At 37.0% G+C, this 14,788-nt stretch overlaps 1 protein-coding gene across 5 annotated transcripts in view; it reads right to left on the bottom strand.

Moving 5' to 3' along the window:
• ATG7 (autophagy related 7) overlaps nucleotides 1–14,788 on the bottom strand; it is a 105,070-nt gene that overhangs the window by 78,007 nt on the left and 12,275 nt on the right. For all 5 annotated transcript variants that reach the window (XR_002442560.1, XM_021409683.1, XM_021409685.1 and 2 more), the window contains 8 exons: nucleotides 14,543–14,633; nucleotides 11,265–11,409; nucleotides 10,521–10,679; nucleotides 7,871–8,065; nucleotides 5,358–5,561; nucleotides 5,011–5,126; nucleotides 4,215–4,290; nucleotides 2,688–2,768 (listed from right to left, as the gene is read on the bottom strand). Coding sequence is in view for 4 of the 5 variants with exons in the window: in XM_021409683.1 (XP_021265358.1) it covers nucleotides 2,688–2,768; nucleotides 4,215–4,290; nucleotides 5,011–5,126; nucleotides 5,358–5,561; nucleotides 7,871–8,065; nucleotides 10,521–10,679; nucleotides 11,265–11,409; nucleotides 14,543–14,633 (1,067 nt within the window). In the remaining variant the exon portion in view is untranslated. The remainder of the gene's footprint in view (nucleotides 1–2,687; nucleotides 2,769–4,214; nucleotides 4,291–5,010; nucleotides 5,127–5,357; nucleotides 5,562–7,870; nucleotides 8,066–10,520; nucleotides 10,680–11,264; nucleotides 11,410–14,542; nucleotides 14,634–14,788) is intronic.

The following is a 14,788-nucleotide window of genomic DNA, read 5'->3' as shown; positions in this document are numbered from 1 at the left end:
TGAATCTTTGGTTCACTCCAGGATGAACAAGGAGGAGCAAGAACAGGCAAATTTTCCATTATTCTCAATAAAAAATAATAAGCTGCTAGTGCTAATAAAGTAAGATAAATATTTTAACATCCATGTTTCAAGGCATTAGCCAAATGCCTGCAAGGATCAGGACCACTCTATTTTCATATGGGATTGTAATGCTTTTCACCATAATGTTATGAGAAAGTAACCTTGTTTTGCTCCCAACAGGGTAAAGGGGCAGCTTAATTAGCACACTAACTAATAAGTCCAAGATATTTGTTTTTTAAGAGAGCAGTTAGTAAAAATCAAGCATCTATAACCAAAGAACTTCAGACTCTCTTCTCAGAGAAATAACAAGTTCACCACGGATGAGAGAAGTGCAACAGGAAAGCTTACACTGCTCCTCAGACCAACTATTAAACAGGCTAAGTGCAGTGCTGTTAGTCTGAAAGAAGATACTTTCAAGAACACGACTGTGCAGAACCAGAAAAAGGGAGAGGGGGAAATCATACATGGTAAATTTGGCCCAGATGCTGTGACCATCCCCAAATTCCTCAGCAATTGCCTGTGGGAAGCTCCTCTGGCATGCAGCCTGGTTAGGACAATTCTGGGTAAGGAACTGCTGGCTGCTAGGGTGTCTGAATTCTTCAGTTTCAGAAACAGAAAAACTAAGTCATGACTGTGAGTCAAAACCAAGTGGAATGTAATCTCTAAACATGCAGATCATTAGCAGCTTCTCCTAAGTCATCCAGCTGTACTACTACTCTTTTTTAAAGACCTCCTTAGTCATTAGCTTTGTGTTTGAAGAGTGACAAGTGCTCAAGAATAAGAATGCTGACATAAGAAAGAACAAAATAAATGAGTTACCAGCAAATTCAATTGCATCAGAAAGCAACCTCTCTCCTTAGTCTAAATTTGAATTTAGAGTAAACCTGGCATAAATGCAATAAAAACAAATAAACAAAAAACAACATATAGGCTAAAACTAAACTGGATTTGACATTTCAAAGTATTAGCATCAGATGTCCAGATAATACAGGGTGACATACTCTTACACTAACAAACAGAAAGTTAGCAAAGTAAACAAATGCTGTGTTTCTACTGTAAGGAAATACGTGCGCCAATGAAGCAACTTTTTCAGCACAAAAGTAATTTAATACTCAAACCACATGAAAAGTGATCTCTCTGGGAATAGCACAGCTGCTAAAATCCAAGTCAGTTTTTATTAAATCATCAAGTCTGTTTATGTAAAACAGAGATCTCTTAAAATGACCTCCAAGAGGAAATTATTTGCTAACAAAAAATTGATACCTGCATTTAATTTATCTACATCAACATATGTTTTGATAAATCAGTGTCCTGGATCAGAGGTAAAGAAAAAAAAAGAAAGCTTATTCTAAAACTTTAACTTCACAGGCTCCAGCATCATGCAGTTTTTCCCATTTCTATATATATATAGAATATATATATGTATATATTTATGAGAATTACTACAGGTAACAGAAATTCTGCCGATCATACTTCTGGTAGAGATGAGAAAAGAATCATTTTTAACTACTGCTGTGCTTTCAACTATTTAAGACAGTAAACACATGTTCCTAAAAATAGCATTAGTTTTAAGTTTTGTGCTTGAACTTTTGAGGAGGAAATGGACACAAAAATTCCATCAAAACTTGTCAAATATACTGAGATAGCCTGGAGGAATAACAGGAATACTGCACAAAAATAGTTTCTGCAAAACATCTTAAGATCTCAAAAAAAAGTCCCTCAAGAGTTTTTGATAGCTATTTGAAACAGGAAGGATAAGCACAGTGGAAACAATGAAAAGAAATTATTGCAGTAAGTCTCTAGGTGCATAAAAGCTAACTAAATTAATGGCACTCGCAAGCAGGCCAAATAATGAGTCAAAACTTCTGAATCTTCATATTGAGTTATCCCAAAGCTTCTTGAGCCTTGCACTACATGGCCATAGAAAACTTGCCAGAAAAACTTTTCAAGGCCACAATACAGGAAAACAATCCAAGACTGAAGAGGAGGCCTCACACAGACACTTTAGTAGGCTGCCCTAGTGTTCTGGCAAGACATAGGTCAGATACTAGCAACAGCTGTAAATCCATTAGGTGACTCAGGACTGTCAACACCAGCATCAAAATGAAGCAGTTTTCTCAATAAAGAAATGTTACTGAAGTTGTTCATTCTTTTTTTTTTTAATGTTCCTTATATGTTGCTTTGTACCATAAAATACAAATTTAGACAATATATTTGTAATGGTATTAAATTCAAGACAGGTAAATTTAAGTTTATTTCTGGTGCCCAGTAAATAATCTCTTAAAAAGCAACACCAATTTTATTCCCTGCTATAAAGCTAGAAACATTTAACAGTATTTATATGATAAAACTTTTCAGAAGTGTGTAGTCCCTAATCTGTTGCTTTTTTTTTCCAGTTGTGAGCAAAATCTTTGTTGAGATAGAGTGCTAACAGGTTGTGTCAAAAAATAATCATCAGAGAACAGCTAAAAAAGAATACAAGGGCAACAGAACTGTAGCTGTAGTGAGAACACAGATTCCAAGCCTTAAGAAAATGCCAAATACAAAGCAGACCTTAGCACCTTATAACTGACCTAGAGCAACACCATTCTGTATATAGATGAAGTACAACAAAAACTCAGACTTACTTTGTGGGAACAGGCTGTGCACTTATCAAATGCCAAACTGACTGGAAGAACATTATCAAATCTTGATAAAAAGCCACGGATCTGGAAGGTGAAAAAATTACAGTAATAACTACATAAAACACATTTCCAAAATGTCACGAGTTGGACATAAATATTCAGTAAAAAAGAAAAGCTATAACGTGGGTGATACAGTTCTAATACAGTTATGACAACCACAAGGAGCTGTATTAAATTTATACCTGCATATATTACAGCTCTTTCTATTTAGAAATAATGGTACAGCTTCGCACAAGATTATTTAAAGATAGAGGCATAGCACCACCTGGAGTTTGTGCTTTGAGACTGCAAAACTAAGCAACAAGTCACGCTGTAAGAAGTTAATGTTTCATTTTCAGATTATATGTTAGAGGTAGAAAAAAATTTAAAAAATTTAGTTCGTTCCTAAATTTTGTTGTTGATGTAACATGTGGCTTAAAAATTCTAGACCACTGTTTCTTGCAATAGTGTTTGCAGAACTAGTTCTGTGCCCATTGTAACAAGCAAAAAAATTACTCCATGGGTGTGAGGAGGCAGACTTGTGAAAGAGACCTGGAGAGACTCCAGTTAACAGAAAGGACCAAGAGTGAACACAGAGGACCCCACTTCATGTGATGATCCATGTGTTACAGGTTACAACACAAAATTGTAAGAAAACAAAAGTAGACTAATTTTACTTAGACTTATTTCTGTGATTACCTGGAGATCACAAAAAACCACACCAGCAGTTTTAGCTTTTTCTGAATCAAAATTCATCTTGAGCACACAAAAAGCTAATAGAACTCCAAAATACCACTTAAAAATGTATATATTTTTTTATTCTTATCTGAGCAAAGAGACTCTTAGATAAGCAGTATAAAGCAAGAGGCATCTAGAACTTTAAATACCCAGCGATACATCACAGGGTATATGATTACATCGCTAAGTTCAGTGAATAGCTTTTTGAAAGACCATGTCAATATAACTAGTGAAGACAGTCTATGCAGCAATGTGAAAAATGGTATCCTAAACACAAATTTGTAGCTGGAGTTTGAGATGAGTAGAACATCATTAGGACTTCTGTACTACATCAGAAAAGCATGAATATTTTAGAGAACTATAACAGTTATGAGTTGGTTGGATCTGAATTTTTTTTTTTTAAAATCTGTACTGAGGTTGGAAAAGAGAATAAGAGCCAACTCTGAGATACTCATTCATAGCTCTGATGAAGAAAAAGTAGAGGTTGCGTTATTTACATGCTGCCTGCTGGTGGTTCTATCTCCAAATAAATTCTTGGTAAGTAGGTAGTGTTGGGACAGATGCATTGCCAGCAACACTATGACCTTGGCTTGCATTATTCTTATTTATTCTTCAGCCAAATACGGAGACTCAGTCCATTCTGGGAATGGAATCAGATCAGCATATAGTATGTTTTAAGGAGGCATGCTGTAACGTGTGTCTTATATCCATACCAAGACTTTAAATGAAAGCATTTTCTCACAGATTTCTTACCTGATGAGGAACAAGTCCAAGAGAAGTAGGTGGCTCATTCATTCTATCATCACTACTGCTGGCCACAGCATAACCACTGACAAAAGTCCAAGAAGGAAAGTTAGAATAAGACAACATACTAAACAGTCAAAGTTTCCAGAAAGCTACAAGATGTTTCATTACAGTGTACAGTTTAGAATCTGGAAAGTAAGCTATCTGGAAAGTCTGTTTCATAGTAACTAAGCTCCAGCATGGGAATACAAAAATCTTCAGAACCAGTCTCAGAGACTTACAAGTTACTTACATTCAAATCCTAACTCACTTTCACAGATTTTAAAGACAGAAAATAAGCCTAAATTTCAGGTTAGAAAATTCCAATTTGTGTATCACATGCACTTAATTTTAATTAGGATTTTGAAGTATGTGGCTTATCTTAAAGCCTTTCTTGTGATAAAAGTAGTTATGACAGCTCATCACTACACTCAGACATACTCTTGAGCAAAGAATCTATTAACAGAAAACACTGTTTCTTTTGAAATATTCTCAGTACTTTGATACTTTTAAACTCAAAAAAAAAAACTTGCCAGTCTCCAAGACAAAACTTTGATTTGATCATTCAGTTCTCTCTTAAATACTGTTACACTACAGTAACACAGATATATGATCCATAAATTACATTAATTTATAGGCAACATAATGGATTACGGAATTCCCCTACTCAACGTGTACCCCCTTCTCCTTCTCCCAAAAGATTATATTAAGTAACTCTGATTTCTCAGGGAACATCTGAACACCACTCCTCTCAGAAATGACTCACCCTTCCGGATGCTGTAAAACAGAAACCATTAATTCCACTGCAAGAGCTCCAGCTATCATGGCTAATCCAGGACGACTGACTGTACACTGCTGATCCAATGTCCGATCCCTGGTAGACTAGAAAGATAGACAATTCCAAAAAAAAGTAATGCAAAAGTAATTCAGCTGCCCTACTAAACAATGTATCTTTAGTGACTTGCAATTCATTTTTTTTTTTTTTATCTTCCAAGTAAAAGATGAACTATTTCTTATTATAAATCCCTGATGAAGTACTATTTAAAGGAAATAAAAATTCAGTTCAACAGAAGAGATACATAATCATCACCATTTGCATAACACCATACTCACATCCCCTGGTGCCACGACATCATTGCAGAAATAGCAACCCAGTTTGTAGCCAGGGATATTTGAAAAGAGCGATGAACCCAAAAGGTCAGAAGGACCAGGGGCACTGTTGAAACACGCATTGCTGGATTCCTGCTGTTTGGGTTTCTTTAATCCATGTCTCATAACAACAAACGTGTCAAACCCCAGGGCAGCATTGATGACCAGCTATGAACAATAAAGAGAGAACAACAAACCTGAAGTGAGCCAAAAGGGGAGGAGAAAAAAGACCTCAAGGTTTTATTCATTGTAGACATCAAGAAAACAAAAAAAAACACATAATCTTGAGTCAGATGAATAACCTAATAACCACCTACTTGTCATCCAAGCTATAAAAAAATCCAGATTCTCTGATACATGCAAAATCCCAGTTGTCAAGCATTTAAAAAATACAAAAGTGTTTCAGAAGTCCTTAAAACAGTATCTTTCTCCTTTGTCTTTCAGGGACATTTGATACAAACAACTGACTTTTTTTTGTTGCACAAATTTACGCACACTTGTAGACAACACCGGAACACAAACTCCATAAGTGCATTCTAGTTTGCATCTGAAGACTACTTCAAACCAACATCCAGTGTCTCACTGAAGTGACTGGCATTGCTATGTGCTGATATGGATCAACATCCCCATATTTATATTTGGCCTAATATTCATACAGTAATTAGTACCGCTATTGGAATAACTTATTTTAGTTCCAGCTCAGAGTTTATTCTTAAGATTGCTGCATACTCTGTACCAAACATTGAAGCTCTGAGTATTAAAATATTCATGCCACTTAAGCAAAACAATGGCAATCAAGAATAACCTCTCATGTCATTTGAGATACCATATATAATCTTTTCACTTCACTGCGGTCTGAAATAACTTCTATGTGACAAAGCAAAGCAATACATCTGCTATCCAAAAAGTCTTTGCTCAGTGAGGAAAGCGTTTAATTATTACTTATGTCTTCATATGTATCTGTTTAATCACATGGGGAGTAAAAGCAGGTATGATACAAAACTACTTTGTCATCATTTTTCCCTTCTCTCTTCAGTCTGAGAAGTGTTGAGAGCAATCTGAAGTTCTATACGAAAAATAAGCAGATATTGAGCAAGATTTTGTAGCAACCGGAATATCATAAAGCCATCCTTAAACCAGCAGATTTTACTGAAGTAATGATTAAGACATAGAGGAAAAAAACAGAAACAATGACTCTTGCAAGTAAAATATAAATAATTACATTGTTTAATAAGCAGATATTTTAAGACACAAAACTCCAGTACAGCCCTTCATCGTTCTTCACTCTTACAGACAGGAATTATTTCAAAGATAAACTTTGAGGCAGCTCTCAAGAATTAGCCATGTTAACTTATGAGTTTCACGATCACGTATTCCAAATCATTTATGAATTATCCATTTTCATCCTTGTTGTAGTTTATTCTTTTCTCAGCTGTATCTTCTCACTGCAATACTGGAAGTTCTGGCTCAGCACAACAGTTTGTTTTCCAATAAAGTAATGAGGAAAAAAACAAAGTTAACCTTTGACCAAAACAATGCTGACGTGCTTTTTAAATTTAGAAAATACTTTCCCATTTTTCATTTCTGAGATTTTGAAGAAGTGACATTATTTGAATGTTTTCTGTCCTCCTTACTTGTCTTAGTTTCACCAATGTTTATAGTTGCTTGCTAAGCAATGTTGTACAGAGTCAAGGCCATTCTCAGAATGAGGACAGCTGACTTAAACTGGCCAAAGGGATATTCCATACTGTATTACATCACATGGAAGGAGTTCTGAAGGGGGTGGGAGTTGATGTCTTCCTCTTCCACTACAGAGGGCTAGCTGGGCATTGGTTGGGCGTGCTGAACAATTGCTTGTGTATCACTTGTATAAGTATATAATTGTATATAACAAATATATAGTTTTTATTTTATATTTATATATAAAAATGTTTGTCATAATTATCCTCTTTCTTGTCTCTATCTTAGTAAATAGTTTTTATCTCAACCCACAAGTTGTACTTCGTTGTTTTTTGTTTGTTTGTTTTTAATACTCTTCCCCATCCCACAGGGAAAGGGAGGGGAATAAGAGAAAGACCGTGTGGTTCTGTGCTACCTGCCAGCTTAAACTAAAACATTCCTATGCTTCTCTTATATGAAATTATGTTTGGAGATTCTTAAAAAGACACTGAGAAGACCCTGAGCAACATGTTATAAACTGGCCCCAGACTGAACAGGGATTTGGATCGGATAACCTTCAGAGACTCCTTCTGACATACATCGTTCCATGCTTCAAGTTTCTATTTTTTCTCTTCAACATTCTTTTTGTCGTATGCAGAATCTTTGAGGCTACAGAAAACACGAGAAATTTCTGTATAGTCGCAACAAGCTGGTCAAACATTTCACTTTCCCATATGGTTCTTTCAGGTATATACAGCCAATTGATAAGCAAGAGCTGAAGTGCAGTGACAAGATTATAACAAGATGTGCTACAATACCTTCCTCTTGCTGGCTGCAATAACAGCAGGAAGCCATCGACTCTCTCTAGTGTCCATTAGTAGGAAAACAACATCGTGAGCATCGATAAGCTCTTCAAGTGTAGCCACATCCTTCCGAGCTTGTGCCATCGTTACTTCTGAAAAATTCACTGGATGGCCTGGCATAGGGATGCTCATGTTATAGCCTTCTGAATTCTGGATGGAGGTAGAGAAAAACAACAGTATGTTAAAACAAACTTCTGGCTAAACAGAATTATTCTAAAGCGCAACACAAATTGCAGGGCTCCTGTTTGGCAGAAAGGCAACTTTACTCTTTGCATCTCTCTTTATACATGTACTGTAAACTAAAGTACAGTGCAAAAGTTTGAGTGAATGGCAGTCTCAGAGGCTGTATTTATCCAGAACACAGCAGCTCAATGCAAATGCACTCGTTTGAGTAATGAGAGCAGACCAATAATGTTCAGGTAGCTCTGTGTCTCAGCTAAACAGCCCAGCTCTCTCAGGAGGCTTATTAGGTCTAGCAAATCACTACCAGAAGATAGCTGAACTGCTTCTAGTCCCAAAGAGAACATCATGACAAAGCAAGCAGACAAGTCTTGCTTACAATTAAGATTGGGTTGTTGAAGTTACACAAAATCTTTATCCTGGACTATCTTTGCAGCTACCTGACACACAACGTTAACAGGATGTACACTCTCTATTAGATGTCATCTCTCTTACAGTAATACAGTAATAAATATGAATTATCGCCCATTCTCCTCTCTGAACAATAGTCTTGAGTGATTTTCATGTAATTAGACTGGCCATACATGATCTTTATAAACATGAAAATAACTTCTGAGGCTTGTGACTCCAGGCTTCAGATGGCTTGCATTACACAGCCACTCAAAGAGCTTCTACCTGTTGCAGAAACAAGTGTCTCTTCCAACTCCTTATTTGGGCAATGCATATTAAGCAGAAAATGGATCAAGAAATAAATAAGCATATACAACGCAGACAACTCACTCACTCATTTGTAAACATACTAGCACGATCTGTCAGCCATCTGCTGGCGCAGAGCAACCACTCCACCTACGCGTTACAGGAGTACCCTTGCCAAAGCCTCCTTTCTCGTCAGTGTACTGTAAGAAGCTAAAAATTTTTAAAAGCCAAAATGTAAAGGCTTTTGATGAACCAAACAAAACAACATGAAGAGAGAAGCAAGAAAGATTGGTGGAAAGTACATTTGTACGAAGCAAGTGCATGCACAAATCATAAATCCAGGTGAGTCAAATAACTAGAAGACCACAGTACACTGTTCATAAATTGTTTAGTATTCCTGAAGGTAAAAAAAAAGATATAACACCCAACACACCAACATGTATAGCAGCTTGGAGAAATTAATTTGGTTAATATTTCTATCAACAACAACAAAGGATTTATTGTTGTTTTTTTTAATCTCCTAGAGGAGAAAAGTAGAGCCCTGAATACTGTATTGATGGATAATGTATCAAGGTCCTGTTTTGCACACAAGTACTGATTCAGTACATAACTATAAATGTTCAAAAACACGCTTTATTGACACAGGTTACCTCAAAGCATCGTTACTGATTCCTTCTTATTACCGCAAGTTCCTCTCCAGATTACACTTTTGTTTTTGTAAGTCTCATCACAATCTCACCATCCCATAGCACAGCCTGGTCTTTTGCTTTCCTCCTTGTTTTTAAACAAGAAAACTCGCTACACAAGTTTCTGATGTTTATCTCTACATGCAAAATCATGCCTTCTATAATGTTACTTAGGATTTCACAAACAACTTTTATTTCTAATTACATCATTAATTCTTTCCTAATATTCCTGTTTTTCTCAATTTTTTTTCTCAATTTAGAAAAGCAAAGAATCATGACATTTCAATCTCACATCATCTCAGTGCTTAATGTGACACTGTACAGATGCAGTCTTCCCCAAATTTGTTCTACTATTAAATTTTTCTGTAACTGAGTATCACCAAGTAACAATAACACTACAGCACAAAGTGAAAAATTCTACGAGGTGTTATATATTCTTTCATGATTTACTTATCAGAAGTTCTGGAACCAAAATGCCTAGCATTTTTTTCATACTGAAGATCACCATTTGATATTCCAGTCTTCACTGAATAATTGCTTAGTACTTGTACTGACATTTGTAAGTAATAGCAGCGATAGGATCGACACAGATAAAAGCAAAACAAAAACACAAAACAATCCTTGGGTCAAACTAAACGAACCTCCAGACTCCCTAATGGATCTTCTGTAAAGCTTGTTCATAACACTAACCATCAACAGCATAACTGGTCTACTAGTTGTAGAGCTCTATAGCATTCTGACTAGTAGCATAGTCAGAGGTATTTTAAATACAGAATTGCACAGTAAATACGCATAACTCATTTACTTGTTAAAGTCAGCAGTCACAATACTGTTTGTCAGTTAAGCTCTGGCAAGCATAACTACTATATCGAAGACAATCTCAATTCTAAAGCAAAAAAAATATGAACAGTTGATGGGTCTTCTACCACATCATCATGAAGGTCTTAATAACGAATAAATGATACTAGAACTTTGCACAGTTATTTAAAGACACTATTACTCTCTCAAGTGATTTATTAGGAGATTTTAAATATTGATCTTACCACTCCTGGGAAGATTTTCTGAAGTCTCTCTGCTGCTGCAATTGCCTTAGGCTTCCCACCACTAAGACAGTCTTCAAATTCATACAGTGGCTGTCGTACTGGGTTGGAGTATGAAATCCTTGCATTGTCAACAAATGTAATCTTCCTGACTCCCCAGCCCTAAACAAGAAAGTAATAATATATTAAGTACAATGGCCATAGTCAAATAATTTTGAGTCTTCAATGACAGAAACTTAAGAGGGGCTTTGCTCAATTTTTCTAGGAAGATCAGCTTTTGAAGCTATTCACAGCAATAACTCATACCTGCACTTAATTAAGAGAACAGATAACTTCACCTGTCCAAATTTATTTAGTAGCAACCCCTCAAAACTTCACTGAATCTAGTGAGATGCAGTAAAGATCCTTGGAAGTAAGTATCAACACAGCTACTTCACATGCTTCATTGGGAATTTGATTTTATAAGCTTGTTAATTCGTTCCAGAATTTTTCAATCCTTTAATGTAAATCCAACATCAACTATTATTATCATGCTAAGTTTCCCTTACTATTCTACTATTAGCAGAACTCTAAGTCATTTCCATTCACTACAGATCTTCTCTTCCCTGCAATTCATAATGTGAATTGTAACGTGTACATTAATACAGAGGAATACAACTTTTCCCTTACATGCTATGGCAGCTGCTAAAAAAAAAGTGGCAGAATTATTGAGAAACAGCAGATTTTTATGATTAACTCAAGACTTACCATCAAAGTCCTTGCAACACTACAACCCAGAGTACCAGCTCCTAGCAGCAGACATTTGGCAGACACAATTTTTTCCAAATCAAGAGTAGGGACCAACCGCCAGCACATCAATTTCAAATTAAGATCCACTGATGATTCTGCTAACCTATACCACAAAATTAATAGTAACACTTATGAATATTGTGCTTTCTTTTTTTTTTTTTCCTCAACAAAGCAATGACTTATTTCAAGCATTTTTTTGTTTTCTCTGAAAGAAAGAAGTAGGCTAGAACCACCTATTGTTTCCCTCAAGGCACATGCCAATAGTTCTCATAAATACCTTTTCCTTCTCAGCTTAATCTCAGCTGCCTTTTGCCTTTCTCTCATTTTTGCTGCTCATGACAACAAAGCTGTGTGTTCATTTGGTCTCCTAAATTATTATTTTAGGTCCCTCTTTGTCTTATTCAGGTCAAACTCATTAGGTCTGAGATCTATTGTTCTACCATCTTTCCATCACATGAAGGCATTCAGGTGCAACAAGAATATACAATTTGTGGAGAAAATGGGCCAAGAGAAGAAGAGGGGGCTGCTTTATTTTCCTGATAAGAAATAGAAACAATAAGGCTGACATATCTAATTTGAGCTTTTCCTTCTGCAAAAGAACGTACATAAAACTCTGATACATATATAGAAAGAAAGAAGGAATACTTGTACCTTCTTGTTAAGAGTGAAGCATATCTCAGCTTAGAACAGAAAATACCATGCCAACAAGAGCATCAATACATAGTTTAAACAATTCAACATACAGGTAATTTGAAAAAATTAGTCTCGCAGGCTCATCTCCACTTAAGGTGGAGACCATTGACACCTGAAACAACTTTCTCTGCTGCTCGTTCACTTGTGAGACAACACAACACAATATTCTGAGGAGCACTAGCTACAAATCCTTTTAGCCGTTCTGCCATTGAGATATGTAGGTACACACACAACAGAATTACTGTTCTGTTACAGTTTGCTTACTAGTTATTAAATACACCGAATACATTCAATTTCTTTGAAACTTTCTCCTGTAAGGAATGTGCTGGCCAAACACCAATTATAACATTCTTGTAAAAACGGTGACTGTGCTGCTTAAAGAATAGCAAATCACTAAGGTAACAACAACAGGAAAAGTCTGCAAGCAGTGAACAAGAGCCTGCATGCTGTGTTTGTCAAGATCTGCACCAGCAGAAGTGACCCACTGTTTCACAGCTGCTGTGATGGGACATTGCTAGGACAATGTTGCCCCACACAGTCCATCTTTCATCAGCCTGAACTGATGTTGTCTGTTCAGGTTGTCTCTTCTCCGGCCCGATTCTAGAAGTTCAAGCCTTCAGTTTAGTCAGCGTGGTGACGTAGCGGTTTATCTGGGTTCTAGGAAATCCAGAAGGATCACCACTTTACAGTCCCAAAAAACAGTGCACATCAGTTTTACCCACTGAGGACTGCATCTTGAACGTTTTCTTTGATGGGGAACTCCCATGTTACCAGTCCCTGGAGTGGCGTTTTGACTTTGGCTCATAATGATGACACCAAGTCTCATCACCAGTAACGATGCAATCCAGGAAACCGTCACCTTCAGCCTCATAAGTCCTATAAACTTGCATATGGTGTTCTTCCCATTCCTGTGCGAGTATTTATGGGATCCACCTGGCAAAAACTCTATGATATTCCAACATTGCCACCATCGCTTCCAAGACACTGAAGATGATATTCAGCTCTGTGCACAGATCCCTGGTCATAATCTGCCAGTTCACATGGATGAATTGATTAAGGTGCACTTCATTTCGTGGGGTGACAGATGTGCATGTCTGTCCAGAATGTGGCTTGTCTTTCACACCGCTGTCAAAATTGCAGAAACATAACACCCACGGCCTCACTGTGCTAACATCCACTTTGGTCTCCATAAACATTCAGCAAGTGCCAGCAAATGCCAATGGGTGCCCTTTTTTATGCATAATGGAATTCAGTTACATCCCTTTCCTTCATACACATTTCCACATCAGACATCGTTTTATCAGACTGCCCCTCTGCTGCTATCTGTCACACAGCAACAAAGCATGATGGAATGCTGGTGGGAAGGCTCAACCTCTACTGCCATACAGCCAGCATCCACCTCGGACACCATGGGCCAACATAATAAAGTAGGAGGCATTACTTTTGGAGTAGCCTTCACAAGTAGGGAAAATACGTTTACTTAAGGAATTAGAATCCCTCACATGAACCTCCTCCAATGTCTACAAACATACTCTAAATTGCCACAACTGCAAGAAAAAAAACCTTAGTTTGTTAGATAAAATATCTTAACCTAAACCATTAGATCAACATCCTCTCACAGTGTCAGGAAGTCAAGCACACACATGTAGACAATGAAAGCAGAAGAGTCAAAAGGCTGTAGAGCTAAACCATTTTCAATCCCTTGTCCATATACTACTATGGGCAAAATAATAAAAATTACTAAGGTCATGTTTCCTGAGCTGTTTCCTGTCACATCCTAACACTTGCAAAAGTATGAACTGTCCTCTATATTAATTTTCATTATACTTAACAACCTGCAGATTACAGAATTCAGTGTAAACAATAGGCCTATAACACTACGATCCACACTGCATTAAATTTTACAGAATCACAGAACTGTAGGGGTTGGAAGAGACCTCTAGAGATCGAGTCCAACCCGCCTGCAAAGTAGGCCCCCTACAGCAGGCTGCACAGGTAGGAGTCCAGGTGGCTCTTGAATATCTCCAGAGAAGGAGAATCCACAACCTCCCTGGGCAGCCTGCTCCAGTGCTCCGTCACCCTCGCTGTGAAGAAGTTCCTTCTCGTATTGGTGCGGAGCTTCCTATGCTCAAGCTTATGGCCATTTCCCCTTGTCCTGTCCCCACAGACTGCTGGAAAGAGATTGGTCATGTCTCTTTGACTCCCACACTTAAGATATTTACAAACATTAATCAGATCACTAAACATAATGCTTTTGATATTTAAGCTACAGTCAAAAACCGCAAAAACGCCTACTGTTTACAGTGCAATCTGCTCTAATGAGGTGCACATCCGCAACAGGGCCTAAGATTACATGATATATATATTGCTATGTATATATACACATATACACACACAGTATATACATATATTGCCGTATCAAAATATTCAGCGTATGCATTACTGCATGGATTATGACAGAATCCTTGCATTTCACATTTCAACTTGTTATCACTAAAACCCAAGGAAAGAAACTACAGAAGTTTAGAAGATGAAAACCAAACCTTTTTGGATCCATACACTCACTGAGATTGACCATCCTTGGACCCATGCCTCCCTTCTGGTTTTTCTCCCATCCAACAGCTTTTGGACAATCTGTTTCATGAAGAAAGAAGGAAAAAAAAAGAAAGCCTTAACAAAACCAGATAAAAAAGGAAGTTTTGTTGGATTTAAAATTCTTGGAGAAAGAAATCTGTAAGTAAACAAGCTGCACCTTAACCTAGTTCATGCAGCTACGCAAGTGTTGCTGG

The sequence above is a fragment of the Numida meleagris genome, chromosome 11 (genome assembly GCF_002078875.1).
Source record: "Numida meleagris isolate 19003 breed g44 Domestic line chromosome 11, NumMel1.0, whole genome shotgun sequence".
NCBI classification, from domain to species: Eukaryota; Metazoa; Chordata; class Aves; order Galliformes; family Numididae; genus Numida; species Numida meleagris.
The sequence above is the reverse complement of the archived record's forward strand: the minus strand, read 5'-3'. Positions and strand labels throughout refer to the sequence as shown.